Raw genomic sequence first — 18,932 nt, 5'->3', positions numbered from 1 at the left:
ATGTGTTGGGGTCGCCTTCATTTGTAACCGCCCACTCTCATGAGAACTAATTCACCTTGCAAGGCCAGCGTTAACCCTGTCCAAGGGCAGTCCCCAGTCCCCAGCCCCGAGTGACCTAATTACTTTGCATTAAACTCAGCTCTTCAGTTTCTACCTCTTCCCATCACCATATTGAGAACCAAACCTCCAGAACTTGAGTCTTTGGGAGACCAAACCACATCCAAGCCCCCACATTAGTGGTGCAGGTCTTATGTGAAGATGTTTAGCCTTTGACTTTTTGCTCCTGTGTCTGATGGCCCTGCATTCCTATTGATTTACTTGCTGGGTGGACTTTAACAGCAGAAATAATCATCTTTATATGTGTACCCTCCCACGGTAAAAACCCTTATTCTAAGACATAGATGGAGGTATATGTACAGAGATATGCATGTATCTAAATAGAGATAGAATATCAGTTTGAAGGTTTTAATAGCTGTGTTTTAATCTTATCACTCTGAAAGGATGTTCTGTAAAGCATTTTGCAATCTCCCTGAATTGTGTTTCTGTCATGGCAACCATCCATCAGACCCTATCTCCACATCTAGAAACCAGATAGACAGTCTCTTCCTTGCTCCCTGACCCTAGTGACCATTGTGTTTATGAGTGCTTGAAGGAGTCAAGAGCAGGAGATCTCAAGACTTTACTATCTGAGATACCTTAGTGATAGGCACTGTTTAAGTACACAGATAGGTGATTCAAGCCTCCACTGAGCTACCCCAATGACGTAGGACTGAACCATGGACGCTTGTCCAGTGAAATTCACACTCATTGAAGAGTGTCGGGCTAGGCCTCCAAGTCTAGGAAAACGACCACAGATAGCGGACAAGAAGAAAAACATACTTGGGTTTTGTTCCACTTACCTGTGAGCATTCTAATCATATTCATGATGGGAGTATTTTCATGTTTAAAAAAAAAAAAAAAGGAAAACCTCAGCAAAAGACCATACTACTATTTTCCTTTGATTGTTATAATGTTTCTGGAAGGTTCTTCCCCCCTCTTCTGGAGACCATGATTGCTGATTGAAATGAGAGCATATGACACACATCCTGCTAGAGTTGCTCATTTCTTATGCCTACCCCCACTGGCTTAGCAAATGGGAGAAGCCACTAAATACTTACCGAGCAACTCTGACTGGCTGAGAATTTTAAATTCATCCAATGAATTCGCAGAGTCAGCCAGGCCACAGTACCACCACTCAAACATTGTCGCTAAGACTGCGATATAAAATAACTATTTTGCCTCTCAGATTATTTTCAAACTCCTTTTTGTAGTCACAGATGCACAGATGAAAACTGATGTTACACAAGAGGACAGTGCCTGTCATCGCAGGCCGTGGTCCCTGGCCCCTAGCTGCCTAGTCTCGCACGCCAGAGCTCGTGGGTGATAGACTGCATCAGCTGATGTATGGGGCTTCGGGGGTGAGAGTAGAAATCTGGTGTAAGTCACTTTTAGAACCAATCGGCATCTGAAATTCAGTAATAAAGGCCTGCCTGCACACCTGTAGGGTTTACAAAGCACTATGGTTTTATAAACACTGATATTCTGATATTAACTGCCCTTTCTTCTCATATAGCCAGGATGAATTAAACGTCTACCTAGGGGTCTGCTGCTGACTTAAGTTTTTTCCAAAAGTAAGTGGCATTGAGGAGTGAGAGGGGACATGGCTCCCTGGCTATCCATTGAAGACAAGCTGCTAATTCCGATTTCACTCAGCAGCAATAACCACAGGAGGCATCCATGCATTGCTGCCTGTGTGTGGCTGCAACCAGCCATGTGAAACAGAAAAGGACATTCACCAAAGTCATTGATTCTTAGCTCCCAGACTATTTGTTTACCCCAGTTGGCTACACTGAACTCTCCCAGAGCTAAGGTGAGAGATGACCATGTTCCAGCAGTGGGCAGTCGGTCACCAGACCTTTCACCTCATCGTGACCCAACAGCCAGTGCTCAGTGAGGCTGAGCCACCTACCTGTTCTCGGACTTGGTGTGGTCTGCCACCAGCAGGCAATGTTGCCCCTGGGGACTAAGAGCCTGCCTGTCCCTCAGTACAAGTTCTCCCCAAGAGGTTTCTTTATCCAAATGTTTCTTCCCAATGTTATTTTTTTTTTAAAAAAAATACATTTAGTGTTTTTAAACAAACTGAGGATTTGATGAAGGAACCACCAAAATGCTAAGGAATTGAGTGCAACTTTGAAATATGAAAATAGGATCATGAAAATTGGGACCCCAATTAGTATGGGAAAATAGTCATTAAAAATTAGGACCCCTGTTGATATGTAAACAACACAGACAAAAGAGTAGAAAATGAAATTAGTGAACTGGAGGGTAGGTAAGAGGACATTATTTGGAAGTCAGCATTCATTGAGGTGTAATAATTGTAGAAATGAGAAGGACTAACAGGTAAGTCAATGGAGCTAGTCTTCTATAGCCATAGTTTCCACGTCAGCAGATTCAAACAATAATGGCTCAAAGATGTTTGGGGGGGGGGAAGTCCCAAATTACAGGCTTTGTTTTTATTATTTCCTAAATAATCCATTATCATTTTTTTTAGATAATTACTTCATTTCTCCTTTCTCTTTTTCTCCCTTCAAACCCTCCCAAATATCCTTCCTCGATCTCCAAGTTTCTTATTTAAACTTTTGAGGTCTGTAAAATAATCATCACATAACCTTTCATTCAATCTAAGATGTTTTATTAATATATTTATAGCAAATACATAGTAATCATCCATACTTTTGCAGTGCAATGCAGCCTTTCAATACACGAATACAATATATAACAATCAAATCTGGAAAACTGGCATATACATCACCTCAGAACTGTATCATTTCTTAGTGAAATTAATATATTTCTCTCACTCCTCCTATGTATAATGTAACCATTTATCCCATATACTTATATTAAAATCTCCAAAGGCAGAAATGGGGTTTTATTCTAATGTCAGTAAATTACCACCAATGTAGAAATCTTTTTATAAAATCCCTAAAATTGCAGAACAAATGAATTGGGAATCCCAAGGTAACAAAGAGAGCAAATTGATTTTTTTTGTAAGATTATAGCACCAAGTGGTTCAAGTTGTTGGGCTACACAAGAATAAAACACCAAACTGTTAATTGCTACTCCTGAGTATGGCTCTTCATGTGCAGAGGCCTTTTCTCCATGTCTACTCTGGTGTGGGCTGCTCGCTGCTCATAATGCTGCCCCAAAGCTTAGCTTGGATGGCCTTCTGATAAAGACTCTGTAGAAATGTCCATAAAGTAATGATGAGTGTCAAACTTCTCTCGAGGCAGTGAACAGTGTGTTCCAGATAACATTTATCTAATCAGGCCACATAAATTTAATCTTATCTTGAAATAGTTGCCTTTCCAAAGGGAGCAATTGCTAAAATGTTTTTATTAAATTTCTGATTCTTTATCAGTGTGATGGTATTAATAAACCTCAAGCCAAGGTCTACAGAATATTAAACCAAAGCAGTGCCTGGGCCGTAGCACGACAGTAGAGTGTCAGATAAGCCAGCTCCCAGCGAGCCTCATATGGCTGAGAATACAAAGCGGCAAACTAGAGATGCCACTCCAGAAGCAAACTGTGTGCACACGTGCACACACACACACACACACACACACACACGGACACGGACACATGGACGGACACACGCACACACACACATGGACACACACAGTAGGGGAACAGAGGAGATCTGTATCTGTGCATATATTCTGTCTCATTTCTATCCATCAAATTTAAGAGGTAATTATGGTCTGTTTGAGTTGCTTTTTACATTTTTTTAAATTTTACATGCACATGTATAAATGTGGGTGGGTGTTCTTGTGCCATGGAGCATGTGTGGAGGTCAGAGGCCACCTTATAGGGATTCTCTTTCCACCCCGTGAAATCTGGGAACAAAACTCAGGCCTTTCAGCATGGTAGCAGGAGCTTTAGACCCACTAAGCCATCTGGACTTTTCCTTTCTCTCAGCCTATAACAAATGTAGGAACTGTGGTGGCAAATCTGCCCATCGCCTTCACATTTTGCCAACTCCAAAATCTTACCCTAACCTTCACATACCAGTTGGCATTCAGAGAATTCACTATGATGGCCCCGAGAATATAGTAATTGACTGTCGTCAACACAAGTTAAAATAAACCACTTTGGAGTTGAGGGAATGGGTCTTATTTTCTGGTGTGCTTCCCCCCCCTCCCCACCCCCTATAGCTTGATTTCTTTGGAAAGAGGTCAATTTAAAGTTTCCATGCTTAGCCCTATAGGCGTGTGTTAATGTGTGCAGCTGGGTTTGTGATTTGATATTGTTCTGCTAACCACACAGAGTAGCTGTGGAGAGCTGGGAAAGGCCACGTAGGCTGTAATCATGTAAAAGGGAATGTGCACGTGTGTGCACGTGTGTGTGGCGAATTCAAGACATGATGGTGGGGGAGGGAAGACTCTAAAGATACTTAAGTGACTCTAGGATCTCAAAACAAGAGCCACAGTTGTGGGAGCCAATTTGTACCTAGACCTGGAAGGAAACAGTTATGGTCTCTACTACAAATGCAGAAATGGACCCCTGCCCATGGCTTCAAAATGAAAAAGTATTTCTCAAAATGTGGTACCCAGACAGCACTGGGTGCAGCCATGGTGCCTGAGAATTAAACATGCAAATTCTTAGACTCACTAAAGACCTACTGAATCAGAAGCTTTTGGGAGGTGTGTGTGTGTGTGTGTGTGTGTGTTGGGGGGGTCATGTGTGATTTAACAAGCTCTCTCTCGTGCACAACCCAGTTGAAGGACCGCTAATCTGTGTAGTCTCACAGCCTACATTCATGACCGTACATGCGTTAGTTTACATCCTAGGAAACATTAGGGCCTTTTTCTTCCCAGTGCAAGTCCTTAGTGGGAATGGCAGCTGTCACTCTGCAAGAAGCATGGAAGTGGTAGAGGTATTTCCATGGAAGGGGAGCTGAGATGGCTCCGCGCATTCTGTCCAATTACTCAGTTACTGAGCTGGCTGCTGGTGGCAGCCAGGTTTCTAAGTTTCTCAGTCACTTTCCTGAGGCACAAGGAACCAGGTCCAGAGTCTTTCTGAAACCCTCATTCCCCATTCACCCGAGATTTGCTTTTCAGTTCACAGGCTGAGGCCGGCTGACATCAAGGTGATTGGAGCCCTGGGTGACTCTCTCACGGTAGGTGACCTCAATTGGAGAAGGAATAGGAGATCTCGTTTTTGCATTTTGTTTGTTTGGTTTGGTTTGAGTTTTCAAGACAGGGTTTCTCTGCGTAACAGTCCTGACTGTCCTGAAACTTACTCTGTAAACCAGGCTGGTCTCAAACTCGGAGATCCACCTACCTCTGCTTCCCAAGTGCTGGGATTAAAGCTGTGTGTCACCACTGCCCGAATTTGTTTTTGCTTTTGAGACCAGGATTCATGTAGCTCAGGCTGACCTCAATTCACTATGTAGCTGAGGTTAGCTTTGAAGTACTGATCTTCCTGGTTCTATCTCCCAAGTGCTGGGGTTACAGTTGTGAGCTACTGTATCCAGCTGGGAGAGGAGATTTTAGTGAACATGAAAATATGAATCTGAAAGTTGAGATTTTAATCCTAACCTGTTTCTGGTCCTAATCTCCAAGCCTACCATATCCCCCTACCCCCCTGCCCAATATCTAGTACATCTTACACAGTGTAATATCCACTCCAATCTCTGCATTCCTCTGTCATTGCTGGGGAAGGACTCAAGGGCACATGTCTATGGTGGGGCAGCGTCTCCTGCCATGAGTGTCACAAAAGACTGAGCCAGTCTAGAAGATTACTACTACTCAGACAGGCAAAAGAGATGATGAGCTAGGAGCTAGGACTGATGGGTATGGAGGTAGGGGTGAGAAGTGAGGGTCAATAGAAGAAGTAGAAGTTCCGAAGATGAACAAACCTACCTCTGGAACTGTCCCATAGTTTAAAAACAAACCACCCATTTAAGAAAAAACAAAAAACAATCCCATAGAGAGTCTCAGGGGTGGTCCCCAGAGGTTCCAAGAAACTGAGGATCACTCCTGGTGGAGTTCAGCTGTTTTCTCCAGCTTCTGTCCCCTGGATCAGTTAGAAGGCAACATCTCCAGGTTTGAACTCTCCAAGGACAATTGTGTCTTAGTCGTAGTGAAGTTAGCTCGCTCTGTAGACCCATGACAAAAGTCCTGTGAGGGCTGGCATTCCTCACGTTCGACCAATGATCGATGTGATGCAGTGAGTACCCAAGTCATTCAGCTTCTGGCTCTAAAAGCCAGGGCCAAGAACTCAGAGTCCTGAGCCTAGGATTCAGAGTATTAGTTATACTATAGCAACCTCCTCTGTGAGACCCCAGCCGGTGCTTATCCCAAAGGTCCTACTGTGTATAACCCTTGGAAGAAACTGGCAGGCTGGTCCTTGGCATCTTACTAACTGTGTATCTTAGTCATTTCCTGCTGAGGGAGGCCTTGATCTCACCCAGACCCCTTACCCTCCTCTGTGGTCTCCTAGAGGATGCCCTCAGGACAGAGAGCCATAGAGAATCACACAGACACTCAGGACTTCCTGGGGGAGGCAGCAAGTGTGCCATGGTAGCAGGTAGAAAAGGAACCAAACTGTAGTAAGCATAATCTGGGGATTTCACCTGGAGTTTAGAAATATGTGCTTCAGGGGAGCAGATACCCCAAAATAACATTTTTACACCATTTCCCACCTGTACATGCGTAGATGTGATGAGGCCAGGCTTAGTCAATGCTTCGTTTGATTATATGTTTCACAACTTTTAAAAAGTGGACACAGTACCTTCGTGCATGTGCTTTTGAAAAAATATATGCTATAAACTTGTGCATCTCTCAGTTACGGTCTAGACAGGGTTTCCCGGAGGATGGATTAGCTGCAGTTGGTACCAGGCTCTCCCAGTGGGAGCGCACACTCATCCCAGGAAGGACGGGAGAGGTATCCATAGGAGGTTCCATCTGGATTCAAGAACTTTCCTAGGCGTCCTGCCCAGGCTAAGGGCCTGGACATCAATAGGTGGACAGCTGTGGTGTCCTGAGAAAAAGCAGGGATGCCCACCCGCTATTTGCTTCCTCTTTCAGGCAGCCAATGGGGCCGGGTCCAAAACTGGGAATGTCTTGGACGTCTTAACTCAATACCGAGGCCTGTCCTGGAGGTGAGCAAGGCAAAGGCCCTTGAGCCTTCTAGAAAAACAGATCATCAGGTGGGGGTTGGGCTATCTTGTTCTTTTTATAAGAAACTTCTATGTTCAATTTATCAACCTCTCAAAAAAACTATAATCCCTAAAACAGGAGGTGTGGACAGGAGTTTGGCAGGTGTGGGGGGTGGTGGGGTGGTGGGGGGTGGCGGGGCGGTGAAAGTGCACAAATATTTTGTTCATAGAAGTCAGTGCTATCTCGAGACTTTGGAAGCTTGGGTCGGGAGACCCTGACACAGGTGCCCTTTCAAAAACAGCTTTTCCAAGCTAAGCAGGAACAGAAAGACCAGCGTAAGATAGTGATAGTAATGGAAAAGCTGCTTGGCACTGGGCTGGCCACAAAAGAAGCCCTCTGGATTGGGAAAGGCAGTGAAAGAGACCAACTTCATTCTCCCTGCTCCAACATGAGAGGGACACAAAGCTAAAACTACAGGAGCCACCGCAGCAGCGACAGTTTAAGTTCTAGTGTCTGTTTGTTTGCTCTAGTGTCCAGGGAGAGAGGGAAAATGTTGCGTTCTGATTTGGTTTTTAGTTCTCATGAATTAATGATGGGCGTTTTGAGTCCCTGGTGCTGTGATTCCGGAGGGAAATCTGTTTTGTCTAGGCTTGGCTGGCCTTTTAAACCTTCATTTTCTTTCTCCCTTCTCACCAACAGCATAGGAGGCGATGAGAACATCGGGACGGTGACCACTCTGGCCAGTGAGTCCCTTGATCCTTTGGGGCGGGGTGGCTACGCCTGAGCTCGCTGCGCCCCCTACTGGCGGCCGCCAGCCTCGCAAGGCAGCAGGACGCAGCTGCGTGCAGTAGGGGGCACTGCTTCCCCGTGGCTGCCATCCAGGCTCGGTTTCTGAGCTAATCAAAGCCTTGGAGGGTTTTGTCAGCTTTTTAGTGCTTCTCAACAGGAAGTCGTCTTCATCCAATAAATGAGTAAGAAAAGGAAAGAGAGCTTAGACCAAATCTTAGGACAATCTTTTAAAAGTGATCCAATATAGAAGGGTTGGACTGCCGTTCTGCACTCAGAGCCTATCTGGGGAACTCTCCACCTAGGCCTGGGAGTCTTGGGCATCTCTGTTCACAAGGACCTTGCTGTATGAACCCGCAGTAATTGCAGCATTGAGAGATGAAGTTACCTTGCACAGGCTGTGCAAACAGCCAAATTTGGGGCTCAACATTTTCCTTAAGGCTTTGCCAATAACCCACTCAGATTTTTTTTTTTTTTAAAGCCTGGCTACATTTTTTCTGAGAGGGAGAGTCTACCTTTAATCTTTCATGCTATGGCCATGGGCAGAGCTTCCCGTAATGCTATTTGATTCATTATCTTTAGTGCTGACCATCCCAGTGTTCATTCTTAAAGTGCACTTTCTTTTAATAAGGCATTAGACAATATTTATGGTGAAATATTTTCTTCTTAGATACCCCTAAGAATTTTGCCCGGGGCGGGAAGGGGGTAGGGGTTGGTTGGTTTCATTCTTACTACTTTTTCAGATACCTATCCCTTTGGTATACATCTTGAGCTACGACACTGAGTTTTAAGCTAGCAAGGCTAGACAGTAGGGATACTTAATGTCCACATTGGCACGCCTGATGCGACTTCATGCCTCTTATCTATTTTAGTTCCTGGAAAACCATGTTGAATTTAAATAAGCACAGTTCCGTGTCATGAGTACTTCCTGTCCCCTGTTGCTAGGAGGTGACTTAGGCTGCTTCTGAGAGTGTGATGCTCTTGGCTTTGAGGGGGCCTGACAAGATGGCTGGACGTCATATTGTTCAAGATCATCCACCAAAGTGCTTTACAAATGACTGAGACCGTGTCACCTCTCAGGCAGCCTCCCCTGACGCACTTAACTTATCTGTTCAGCCTTCTTTCCTAGCGGGAGGAAATAACCTCTAGAGTGGCGTGATTCGGGTTAAAACGGGTGTGTGGAATTGACTATGTACCCCCTGTCCGGTGCCCTGCCTGATTTAACTCACCAGGTGCTCCAGTACAGGGTGTGTGGGAGACAGATGCCTGCCCTGATGGCATCTGCCACTCTCCAGGGCAAGGCATGCCACCCTAAAGACAGACGCAAGCACTGATGGTCAGCAAGCGTGGATGAACAGGTCCGCAATGTGGGGGAAAGAAAGTAAGGACATAGAGACGTAGTGGGAACAGAAATGTCAGAAGTGAGAGTCTCGGTGAAATCAGAATCCATAATGCAAAGTATTGCCAATAGCCATAACCATAAAGAAAAATATAAGGGATGGAGGACAAGGTTGATGAAATCTTTGAACAAATAGCAATTTAAAAAAACCCAATATGACCATAATGTCTAGAAACTCTAGGATATGATCAAGAGGCCAAACCTAAGAACAGATAAAATAAGCTGGATGGTGGTGGCACACACCGTTAATCCCAGCACTCGGGAGGCAGAGGCAGGTGGATCTCTGTGAGTTTGAGTCAGCCTGGTCTACAGAGTGAGTTCCAGGAGAGCTAGGGCTGTTACCCAAATCTCGAGAAACAAAATAGAAAGAAAGAAAGAAAGAAAGAAAGAAAGAAAGAAAGAAAGAAAGAAAGAAAGGAAGGAAGGAAGAAATGAATAAGAGGAGAGATAAATACTAAAGGAATATAAAATTATCCAATCCAATTTATAGCATAAGATTTCTCAAATCTAGAGAAAAATACTCAAAGATGAGACATTTAGAATCCAAAATCCACCTGACCCAACAACCACAATGTATTATAGATAGCATATCAAAAGTTAAAAAGTAAAGAAACAATATTAATAGCTGTAAGGGGGACGTGGAAACTTGCTCATTAAGGGAAATACATCAGAATAACAACAGATCTCATTAACCACCATAAAAATCAGAAGAATGTGGAATTACGTATTTTGAGCCCTGAAAGTAAAGAACTGCTGATCAAAATTGCTATATCCAGCAAAACTCTCTAAAAATTGATGGAAAAGGACATTTGAAGAAGAAAATGAAGAAAAGGGTCAGAATGGGACAGACTGACTAATGAACTCTGCCAGACCTTTGAAGAAGAGCTAACAGTGGTCCTAACCATTCCATAAAGCAGCAAGGGCAGGAACGCCTCCTACCTCACACTACGTAGCAAGCATTGTCCCCACACCAACCCTGCTGAACACAGAGGAGCATAAAAAAGACCCATTTCCTTTGTGATTATAGATGCAAAAAAATTTCAATTCTTGCAAATTAAATTCAAGAACACATTGAGACCATATGCAAGTTAGTTTCATTCCAGAGATACAAGGTTGCATTGACATATACAAATTAGTAAGGACAGAAATCACATGATCATCTCAATAGATGCAGGAAAATACTTCAACAACCTTTCATGATAAAAAAAAATTCCTAAAGAAACAAGGACCTGACGGGAAAATCTTCAGTGTACTAAATTATTATGTGCTACACCTGATATAAAGCAGAGGTTCTCAACCTGTGGGTCATAACCCCTATGGAGGTTGAAGAACTTTTCACAAGGGTCACCTAAAACCTTCCTGCATGTCAGCTGTTTACATTATGGTTCATAAGAGTAGCAAATTTACAGTTATGAAGTAGCAACGAAAATAATGGCATGGTAGGGGTCAGCACAGCGTGAGGTCTCTAGGGTCCAGCATTAGGGAGCTGAGGACCACTGCTGTAAAGTCTGGGGCACCCAACATTATGTTCCATACTGGGCTGTGGGACCGAGGCTGTGCTCTGTCCTCCACACTCAGTGGCCAAAGGAACTTGAGAGTTGGCCATGTAATCCCAGCGCTCGAGAGGCTTCGGTAGGAAAATCACCAGTTCGAAGATAGCCTGGGCTATACCTAGGGGACCCTGTCACAAAACAAAAAGGGGCTTGGGAATATTGCTTTGGTACCGTTGGTAAACATGTCCCTTGTCTTTCCAGACATCCTCCGAGAATTCAACCCCTCCTTGAAGGGCTTCTCTGTTGGCACCGGGAGAGAAACTTCTGCCAATGCATTCTTCAACCAGGCCGTGGCAGGAGCCAAAGCAGAGTAAGCCTGAGTGTCCTGGGGGAGGGGAGTGCAAGGTGGGGATGACAGAAGCAGGGGTGCCTGGCAGAGCTTGCCTTGGCCTGGATTTTAGTGTCGGTGGAGAGTCTTGATCTGGGTAGAGTCAGGGTGGACAGCTGGAATGGGCTGTCTTAGGAGTGCCCTTTGCTGTCAGACACACGACTCTAGCCGTGGACACTCAGCCCTGCTCTAGGAACCAAGCGAATTCCTCTGATGCCCTGCATGTATTTCAAGTAGATCGCCTGGCCTCGTCTGTAAACCTTATTCCCTCGCTAAGCAGTGACTGTAAATAGGGAGTTCTCATTATTTGCTTGCTACTATTGCTTTTGAGTCTTCTGCTCCCGGCCTTCCTTAGAGGGGCATCTCGGGCTCTGCACTCTCGAGGCTTTCCTGTGTCATGGGAAAAACACTGACATGGGAAGCGAAGGCCTGAGTGTCTGCCACATTTCTTACTTGGTCTCTCCAAGCCTCTGAAGCAAAGAGACAAGACTATTGGAAGCCTCTTTCCACAAACCATGGAGGTTGTGAGGTTGACACCATCTTGGATGTAAACGCTCTAATGAGCTGTGCCCTCGCATGGATTGGGTGAGGACGGTGGTCTCAGCACTAATTCAGCAGGGCTGCCGGGCTCCCCTGAGGAAAGGTCTAGGTACTCAGAGATCATGGTGCGACTGACCTGACGGTCCCTAACAAACAGATCAGTATCCCTGGTCTTTCCCCCACCCCCATCCCTGCTTGCACACTATTCAAAGACTTGAGTGTTCCTTGGGGTCCTTTTCCTAGCCAATAACACACGAACACCGCATCCAGTTAGGGAAATGTACGAAAAGACCTTTTCTATTTTACCCCAATTTTTCTCCCAGATTTAGCGCAGACCACACTTCTTCACGTGGGTCTGAAGATTTTTTTGTAGTTTCATCCCGAAATTCCCTGGTGATTTCCTAGCTCTCACGGCTCTCCTTGAGCTGTCAGCCTCCTCTGAGTAACTTCCGCATTTATTCCCCATAGGAAAGACAGCTCATGCCAAGCCTAACAGGTTTGAGAATGACTCTGAAGGCCGCTTCTTTCTTGGCTGGCGATAGGGATGAAAGGCTAGTGACCTGCCACTTTCAAGCCAAAACTGGCTTTAACATTTACAGAATTTCTCTCCAGCTGGTAGCACCAGAAGAAGGGCAGTTCCACCATGATTAGATCAGGGAGACATGCAAGAGTGGACGGTCAAAATTAAGGACCTGAGTAACCACAGTAAGTGTGGCTCACACGGCCTTGAATTTGTGGCCATACTTTCCCCTAAGCCTTAGGAAAGACATCCGGGTGGCAGAGAAAAGCAGGGGCCGGGAAGTTGTTCCCATATTACACTTGAAACTATAGCACAAAAATATCTAGCCTGAACAGGTACTGCAAACTGACCCCAGGATCTGGCCTTGGGTCGTACAGGCCTTATCTTCAGCTTGGCCACACCCTTTCCTGTGCACACAGCAGTGCCCATGTAACAGAATACCTTCGTGGCTGTCATCCTTGTGTCCCACACAGTAACTCTAAGACGGACAGCACAGAGGGATTATTGCCTGTGACTCAAAGCTAAACCTGAGCCCTTGGAGTACCCATTCCAAACTCGGGTTCAAAGACAGAGGGACTGCCCTGATAGCATCAGATCCACAGATGAGAAGCAGGTTAGGTGACTGACTCCAAGCCCCCCTCCCAGGTCTCTTATACTCAGTGTTCTGGGGCCAAGACCAGAATAATTGGGCCAGTAGTTAAGGCAGAGGGTGGACAGTGAACGTTGCCTGGGGCATGGTGCCGGAGGAACTTTGTAGATGGTGACGGTACTAGTGACAATGGAAATTATTCTAAGGATGCTTGCCTTGTGTTAGGCACTAAATCCTCTATGTGACCCTCATTTGATTCTCTCAACGCTATGTAGAAGGCAAGGCACTGATTTGTTGTATAAAGGAGAGTACTGCGTTTGTCAGGTAAAGATTTCAGAGAAGTGGTCGTGGGTAGACCTGGGAGTCAAACCCATGCTATCCAGCAGAATAGTAGCTCGTACTCAAGGGGCTGCTGGAGTCTTATCTGCACCCACAATGACTTTCCATAAGCAGGTTGACCTCCATGTTATAGTTTTTGTTTTACAGTGCAAAGGAGACTGAGCCTAAGACCATTCATGCTAAGCAAACACTCTGCCACTGAGTTTATCCCCAGCTCTGTAGTCGTTTTAAACTGAGATCACCTTGTCGGGTGGGAGGGCCATGGCGTCTGTTAACATGGGCTTGAGTTGAGCGGCACATGACATAAAACATTTACGTGAGACCTATCTGCCTTGAACAAGCCTAGCGTGGAAGAGAAACCAGAAGTATATCATTACATACACCAACCTGAAAACTCACTGAGAGTCAACCCCTCAAACCTGCAAGCGTCTGTCCTTCTCAGGCCGTCAGTCCTCCCCAGCGGAGCCTGGGTCGAGAAGGAACTCCGTGTGGTGGGGCTGCCCTGCCGCCCCCCGAAGTTGACAGCCAGGTGCTACTGTCTCTGCTACGTTGCCCTTCCAGTCGCTGGTCCTCACTCAGCTCCTTACTGTGTGTTCCCACAGGGACTTAACTACCCAGGCCCAAAAGCTGGTGAGCCTGATGAGGGAAGACACGGTGAGTCTGGGCACATCCGGTGGGACTCCCTAGAGCAGGAGGATGGATCCATGGACACTGGGAAGTCAGTAGTAGGGTGAGAGGAGATGCATAGGATCCAGGTTTCTAGCAGATCTGAACCCCGTACCTCTGTCCCGTTCACTATATTAGCCGGCTGTACAGAGTAAACTTGTATTAGCGGCCAAGGTCTGCAGATGCGTGAGGACGGTACAACACAGTCCCATCCTCCAGGAGGTTTTAAGAGGAAATGAACACTGGAGGATCAAGATCATGAAACAGCGGGCTCGTGCTTTGTAAAGATGGTTATATATTACAGAGCAGAGGAGGGGATGATGGGAGAGGTCCCCTGCTTGGGAGGATTCGGAAGGGAGGTAGGTGTTTGAGCTGGGTTCTGATAGATGAGTGTAAGATCCTCTCGGCGCAGGCTCAGTGCAGACCTGGTTTGGGAGGTGGTCTCAGGAGGATAAAATAACAAAAGGGGGGGTCAATATTGGTTATTTTTATGTGATGTAATGTACCCCCAAAATTCCATCATCGAGAGAGTTTCAGAATGTGTCTGTGTCTCTTCTCAAGCTTCCCTGCATCTTGTATCTCCCCTCCCCGTCGTTCTTCTTCTCCTCATTTGGAAACAGAAGCCAGAGAAGTAAAGCATGTGTGGGCCAGAAGCAATGTCAGAGGCTGTGAGTGCCACAGCCACCTTTGGGCCGTGGCATGTGGCGTTGTATGCCCACATCCCTTCCGTGCAATCCTATGACTTCAAACACATCTCTAGCTCTCTCTTGCAGGAGGGTAGAGTCTAGAGGTGGCAAACTCTCCTGGTCATGTTCTTGGAACCGCCATGTTGCTCTGACCAGCTACCAGCTGGGACTTTTCTTTCTTTCTTCCTCTTTTCCTTCCTTCCTTTCTTTTCTTTTTTCTGTTTTGATCTTTCAAGACAGAGTTTCTCTATGTAGCTCTGACTGTCATGGAACTCTCTCTATAGACCAGGCTGCCCTCAAACTCAGAGATCCACCTGCCTCTGCTTCCCCAGCACTGGGACTAAATAAAGGCATGGACCACTATGCCCAGTCCAGTCCTAGCTGGAATTTTCACAGGCGCTTTAACTTTAATTTATCTGAATTAGGAACATTTCTTCTTAATGGAAGATAGTCTGTCTTCTGTGAAGCTAGATGAAAATCCCAGACTTTTAGAAGATTTAGAATATCCTTCCCATGTCCAGGACCTATTTTCCTATCTCCCACCTACTTCCTTGCCATGCTGAAGACTGAGAGCAAAACTCGGAGAGCTCCTGCTACTAGGGCAGTAGAGAACAGACCTACGTCCTGCTGTGCGAACAAAACCATCTGAACTCTCTGATGCATGGGGGGAGCTGCCCATTTGAGAGCTTCCTGCTGGACTCTGTTTGTGTTCTATTCATTTCAGACAATAGACTTTGAGAACGACTGGAAGATAATCACTGTCTTCATAGGAGGCAACGACCTCTGTGCTTCTTGCAATGACCTGGTAAGTCCCCAGCCCCAGACCCTTGGGAAGGATTTCTGTAGTTGGCCACCACCTCCTGGAACAGCATAGCTAGGTCAGGACTCCGTTCATGGCTTGGCATGGATCCAGTGAGGATTCATTAACGCTAAGACCCAGAGGACATTCACCTGGAAGACTGGGGGAGCCTGCAAGATAACCTTGTGTTGTTTGGGAAACTCTCACTTGTTTTCATAGCTAATTATGGGTCAGCTGCCCTCCACAGCACTTCCGGCCTTGCCAATGCCACCTCTGTCCCATCTCTAGAGAGAGTGTTTTCCCACAGAGGTGATAAGGCAAAGTTCAGGTCTGTGCCTCTTGGGGCTGAGGAAACTCACAATGGAGGCTGTGGATCTATGGTTGCAGGAGACCCCTTAGACCATACCATACCACCCGTGAGTCTCACACCCACACCTGTGCCACACTCTGTGCCCCGTGGTGAGCAGTGGCAAATGAGGTACAAGCTCTGTCCTTGGGGTTTCCCTGAGCCAGGGGCCAGAAACCAGCGACTCTTCATACCACAAGAGACATCACTGTGGGGTTCTGACGATATGGAAATAAGAGAGTCCACAACCAGAGTAGGCTTGGTGTACAGAGAACGGAGGTTCTCAGCACATTCTGCAGGAGACCGGCAGCTGGGACGCAAAGGTGCATCCTGGGCAGGGAGTGAGGGACCTGAGGTAGCAGGAGGGGGTGACCTGTTCCCCTGCTCCTTACAATGCACTTTCCTGGCGTCAGAGTCATCAAGGGCTAAGAACTTTAAAGCTGAGGTAAAGTGTATTTATGTTTTGGGGCTCCACAAGCCCTTCTTTCCCCCCTCTGCATCCTTGGGGCAAAGCTTAGATGTGACCGACGCTGCAGCCCAGGCTCTCTCTGTGACCACACAAGAAGTGGACAGATAGTAGGACCAGAGAGTAGTTTAGGTTGCAGAGCCTGAGGTCACCATCTGCCCCAACACCCCCATTTCTGAGGGGTTCAGAGAAGAGACATGGCGTAGCTAAGGCGCTACCTCTAATCAGTACTAAATCAATTCCGAGTTTTCCCTGGCTCCGAACAAAAGAAAGGACCCTTTCCTGAGAGCCGCGATGAACTCAAGTGTTGTAGCTAGGGCCCCCAAAGACAAACCCTGTGTTTCAATTTTGTCAACTCTGACTGAAATACAGAAAGAGGAGAAGCCAAAATAAGAAACAATCCTGCTTAGTAGGGAGGAGATGGGGTGACTCATGGGCCTCAGGAGATTCTCCCTCTGTCTGCAGGATCACTATTCTCCCCAAAACTTCACAGACAACATCAAGAAGGCTTTGGACATCCTCCATGCAGAGGTACGGAGCTTAAACCACATGGGGCCTCTGAGTAGCTCCGTCATAGCCGTCATCTGTGGCCTCAGAGAGAAGCCTAGACGCGGCTCTGGCTTCATTCTGAGACTTCCTTGGCCAAAGTCTGCCTGCACTGACATCCTTGGACAGCAGACATGAAAAGAGAAAGGAGCGGGGGAGGGGGGGGAGTCACATGATCTGAGCTCCACCCTCCCCGTGTGAGCAGCTAGTGCTGACCTACTGTGTTGACTTGGTGGCTTATTCTGTGTTTCTGCAGGTTCCCCGGGCCTTTGTGAACATGGTGAAAGTGCTTGAGATCATCGGCCTGAGGGACCTCTACAAAGAAACTAAAGTCAGCTGCCCGCGGATTATCCTCAGGTCTGCTGGCTGCTTCTCCCCTGTTCCTAAAGGGTTGTGGGGTTAGCAAATTCTTTAGGAAATTCCAGGGCAGAGTGTGGGGGTTGCTAGGACCACCCCACATTTTAACCTCATGGGGGACATCTCAGAATATTTTTTTAAATCAGTATCAGGCCTCAACAATCTCTCTGAGGAAGCACATGTGGCATCTCTTCCTGTTTCTGTTGCCATGACAGCCTCAGGAAGGGAAAAGAGGATGCTAGGAATGGGGTCAGGTCACAGGTAAGACTTGGGGAGCACTCAGCCCACTGCTAAGACCTATCTCACAGAATAACCAGAGCGTAGTTACCGCCTCCCAGAGGCCTGCCCCCAGGACAGTGGTTCTGACTGGCATGTGTGTGCTTCAGGCAGAACAGACACAGCTGTACTGTCACCCCTTAGAAGAGAAAGAAGGGAGATCAGAATCGACAGGGTTCCGAGAACAGTCTCCTTCTTCAGAAGGATGCTTCTAAGAGGCTCTCCTCAGCCGCCAGAACCAACCAAAGATGGCTTCTCTCTTGCTCCATTAAAAGTGCATGCTTTAGAAGAAAGCTATTCTAACTGAAGCATGACCATTCCCCAGAGATTCTGCCCTGAAAACCTCCTCTGCACCCTTTGCCTAGGTCACAGGGGCTGCGCAAACCTCCCTCCCCTGCCCTCCAGCTCTCTCCCGACCATGGCCCTGAGCATACCACGTGATCATTAGTCACAGCCTTGTGGTGGTTCTCCCCCACAGCCTGTGAACACTGAGTCACAGCCGGCACAGGGGACAGGCTCAGGAGCTGTTTGCTGAATAACTGAATGAATAATTCACAAGGGCCAGCCTTGTTCTTGGAAATTAAGGGGGCATCCTGACTGATCCCTGGAGAACTCTGCCAACCGTTCCCTAGGGGAGTATGGGTAGACAGCACAGGTTCCCTCGAGAAGGCTTCAGGGTGCCACGGAGCAGAAACAGGCTGCCTGCCAGTGCCGCGTGTCTATTAGCACAGCCGGTGTCAGGCGCGCTATTTTCAGCTGCTGACTCATCCACTGGCTCCCACTTTCTCCACTCACTGGGACATGCAGGGGATTCAGCACGTATATTCTCTCCATATCAGAGCAGCTTCCCCCAAAGTTCCCCACTACTGATCGCTATAAAGATTTGCAGGCCGCCAAAACTCAACGTTCGGAAAAGGCATTGGTCAAGCCTGTTTGGAGATGACGCTTTCAGAGTTGACAAAATCAAGGGCTTCCTTGTCTTGTGACCACATCCTCCACCTCTCTGCTGCTCTTCTCAGTGGCCAGGCTTCCTCTGTGGTGCGACATCTATGCTGAGCCACCCTGGCTATTATTACCTTATCCCCCAGGTGAAAAGTCCAGATTTTCTGGGTGGTAAGCCGGAGGGGAGCTGCAGACTGATAGAGGCAGTTTAGTTCAGAGACTGAGTAAAAAGTCCCTGCTGTAGTTGCCTGGCTGTGTGACCCTGAGAAAGTTATTTAACCTTGGTTGCCTCCTATTCCACCCCCTTGGTAAACTCAGGACCGCGGTTGTGCTAGGGAAGATCGTTACCACTGAACTATATCCCTAGCCCTTTTTACGTTTATTTATTTGTGTGCTTGTTCGTTAATTTTTAGACAACATCCTGCGTATCCTAGGCTGGCTTCAAACTTTCTCTATAGCTGAGAATGACCTTAAACTTCTGATTCTCCTGCCTCCACCTCCCAGAGCGCTAGGATTACAGACAGGGACCATCACACCCAGTTTGGGGGTGTGAGGGACAGAACCCAAGGTTTTATGCATGCTAGATGGGCACTCT

The 18,932-nt window shown here is 46.8% G+C and overlaps 1 protein-coding gene across 1 annotated transcript in view; it reads left to right on the top strand.

Moving 5' to 3' along the window:
* Positions 1-18,932, top strand: part of Plb1 (phospholipase B1) — a 117,827-nt gene that overhangs the window by 49,947 nt on the left and 48,948 nt on the right. Inside the window, exons 18-25 of the mRNA XM_087907381.1 lie at positions 5,157-5,215; positions 7,128-7,201; positions 7,899-7,942; positions 11,139-11,247; positions 13,856-13,907; positions 15,330-15,410; positions 16,682-16,747; positions 17,019-17,119. Of these exons, the coding sequence (XP_087763507.1) occupies positions 5,157-5,215; positions 7,128-7,201; positions 7,899-7,942; positions 11,139-11,247; positions 13,856-13,907; positions 15,330-15,410; positions 16,682-16,747; positions 17,019-17,119 (586 nt within the window). The remainder of the gene's footprint in view (positions 1-5,156; positions 5,216-7,127; positions 7,202-7,898; positions 7,943-11,138; positions 11,248-13,855; positions 13,908-15,329; positions 15,411-16,681; positions 16,748-17,018; positions 17,120-18,932) is intronic.

This window comes from Myodes glareolus, chromosome 6 (genome assembly GCF_982192425.1).
Source record: "Myodes glareolus chromosome 6, mMyoGla1.1, whole genome shotgun sequence".
Taxonomy (NCBI): Eukaryota; Metazoa; Chordata; class Mammalia; order Rodentia; family Cricetidae; genus Myodes; species Myodes glareolus.
This window is presented reverse-complemented; position numbering and strand designations above follow the sequence as displayed.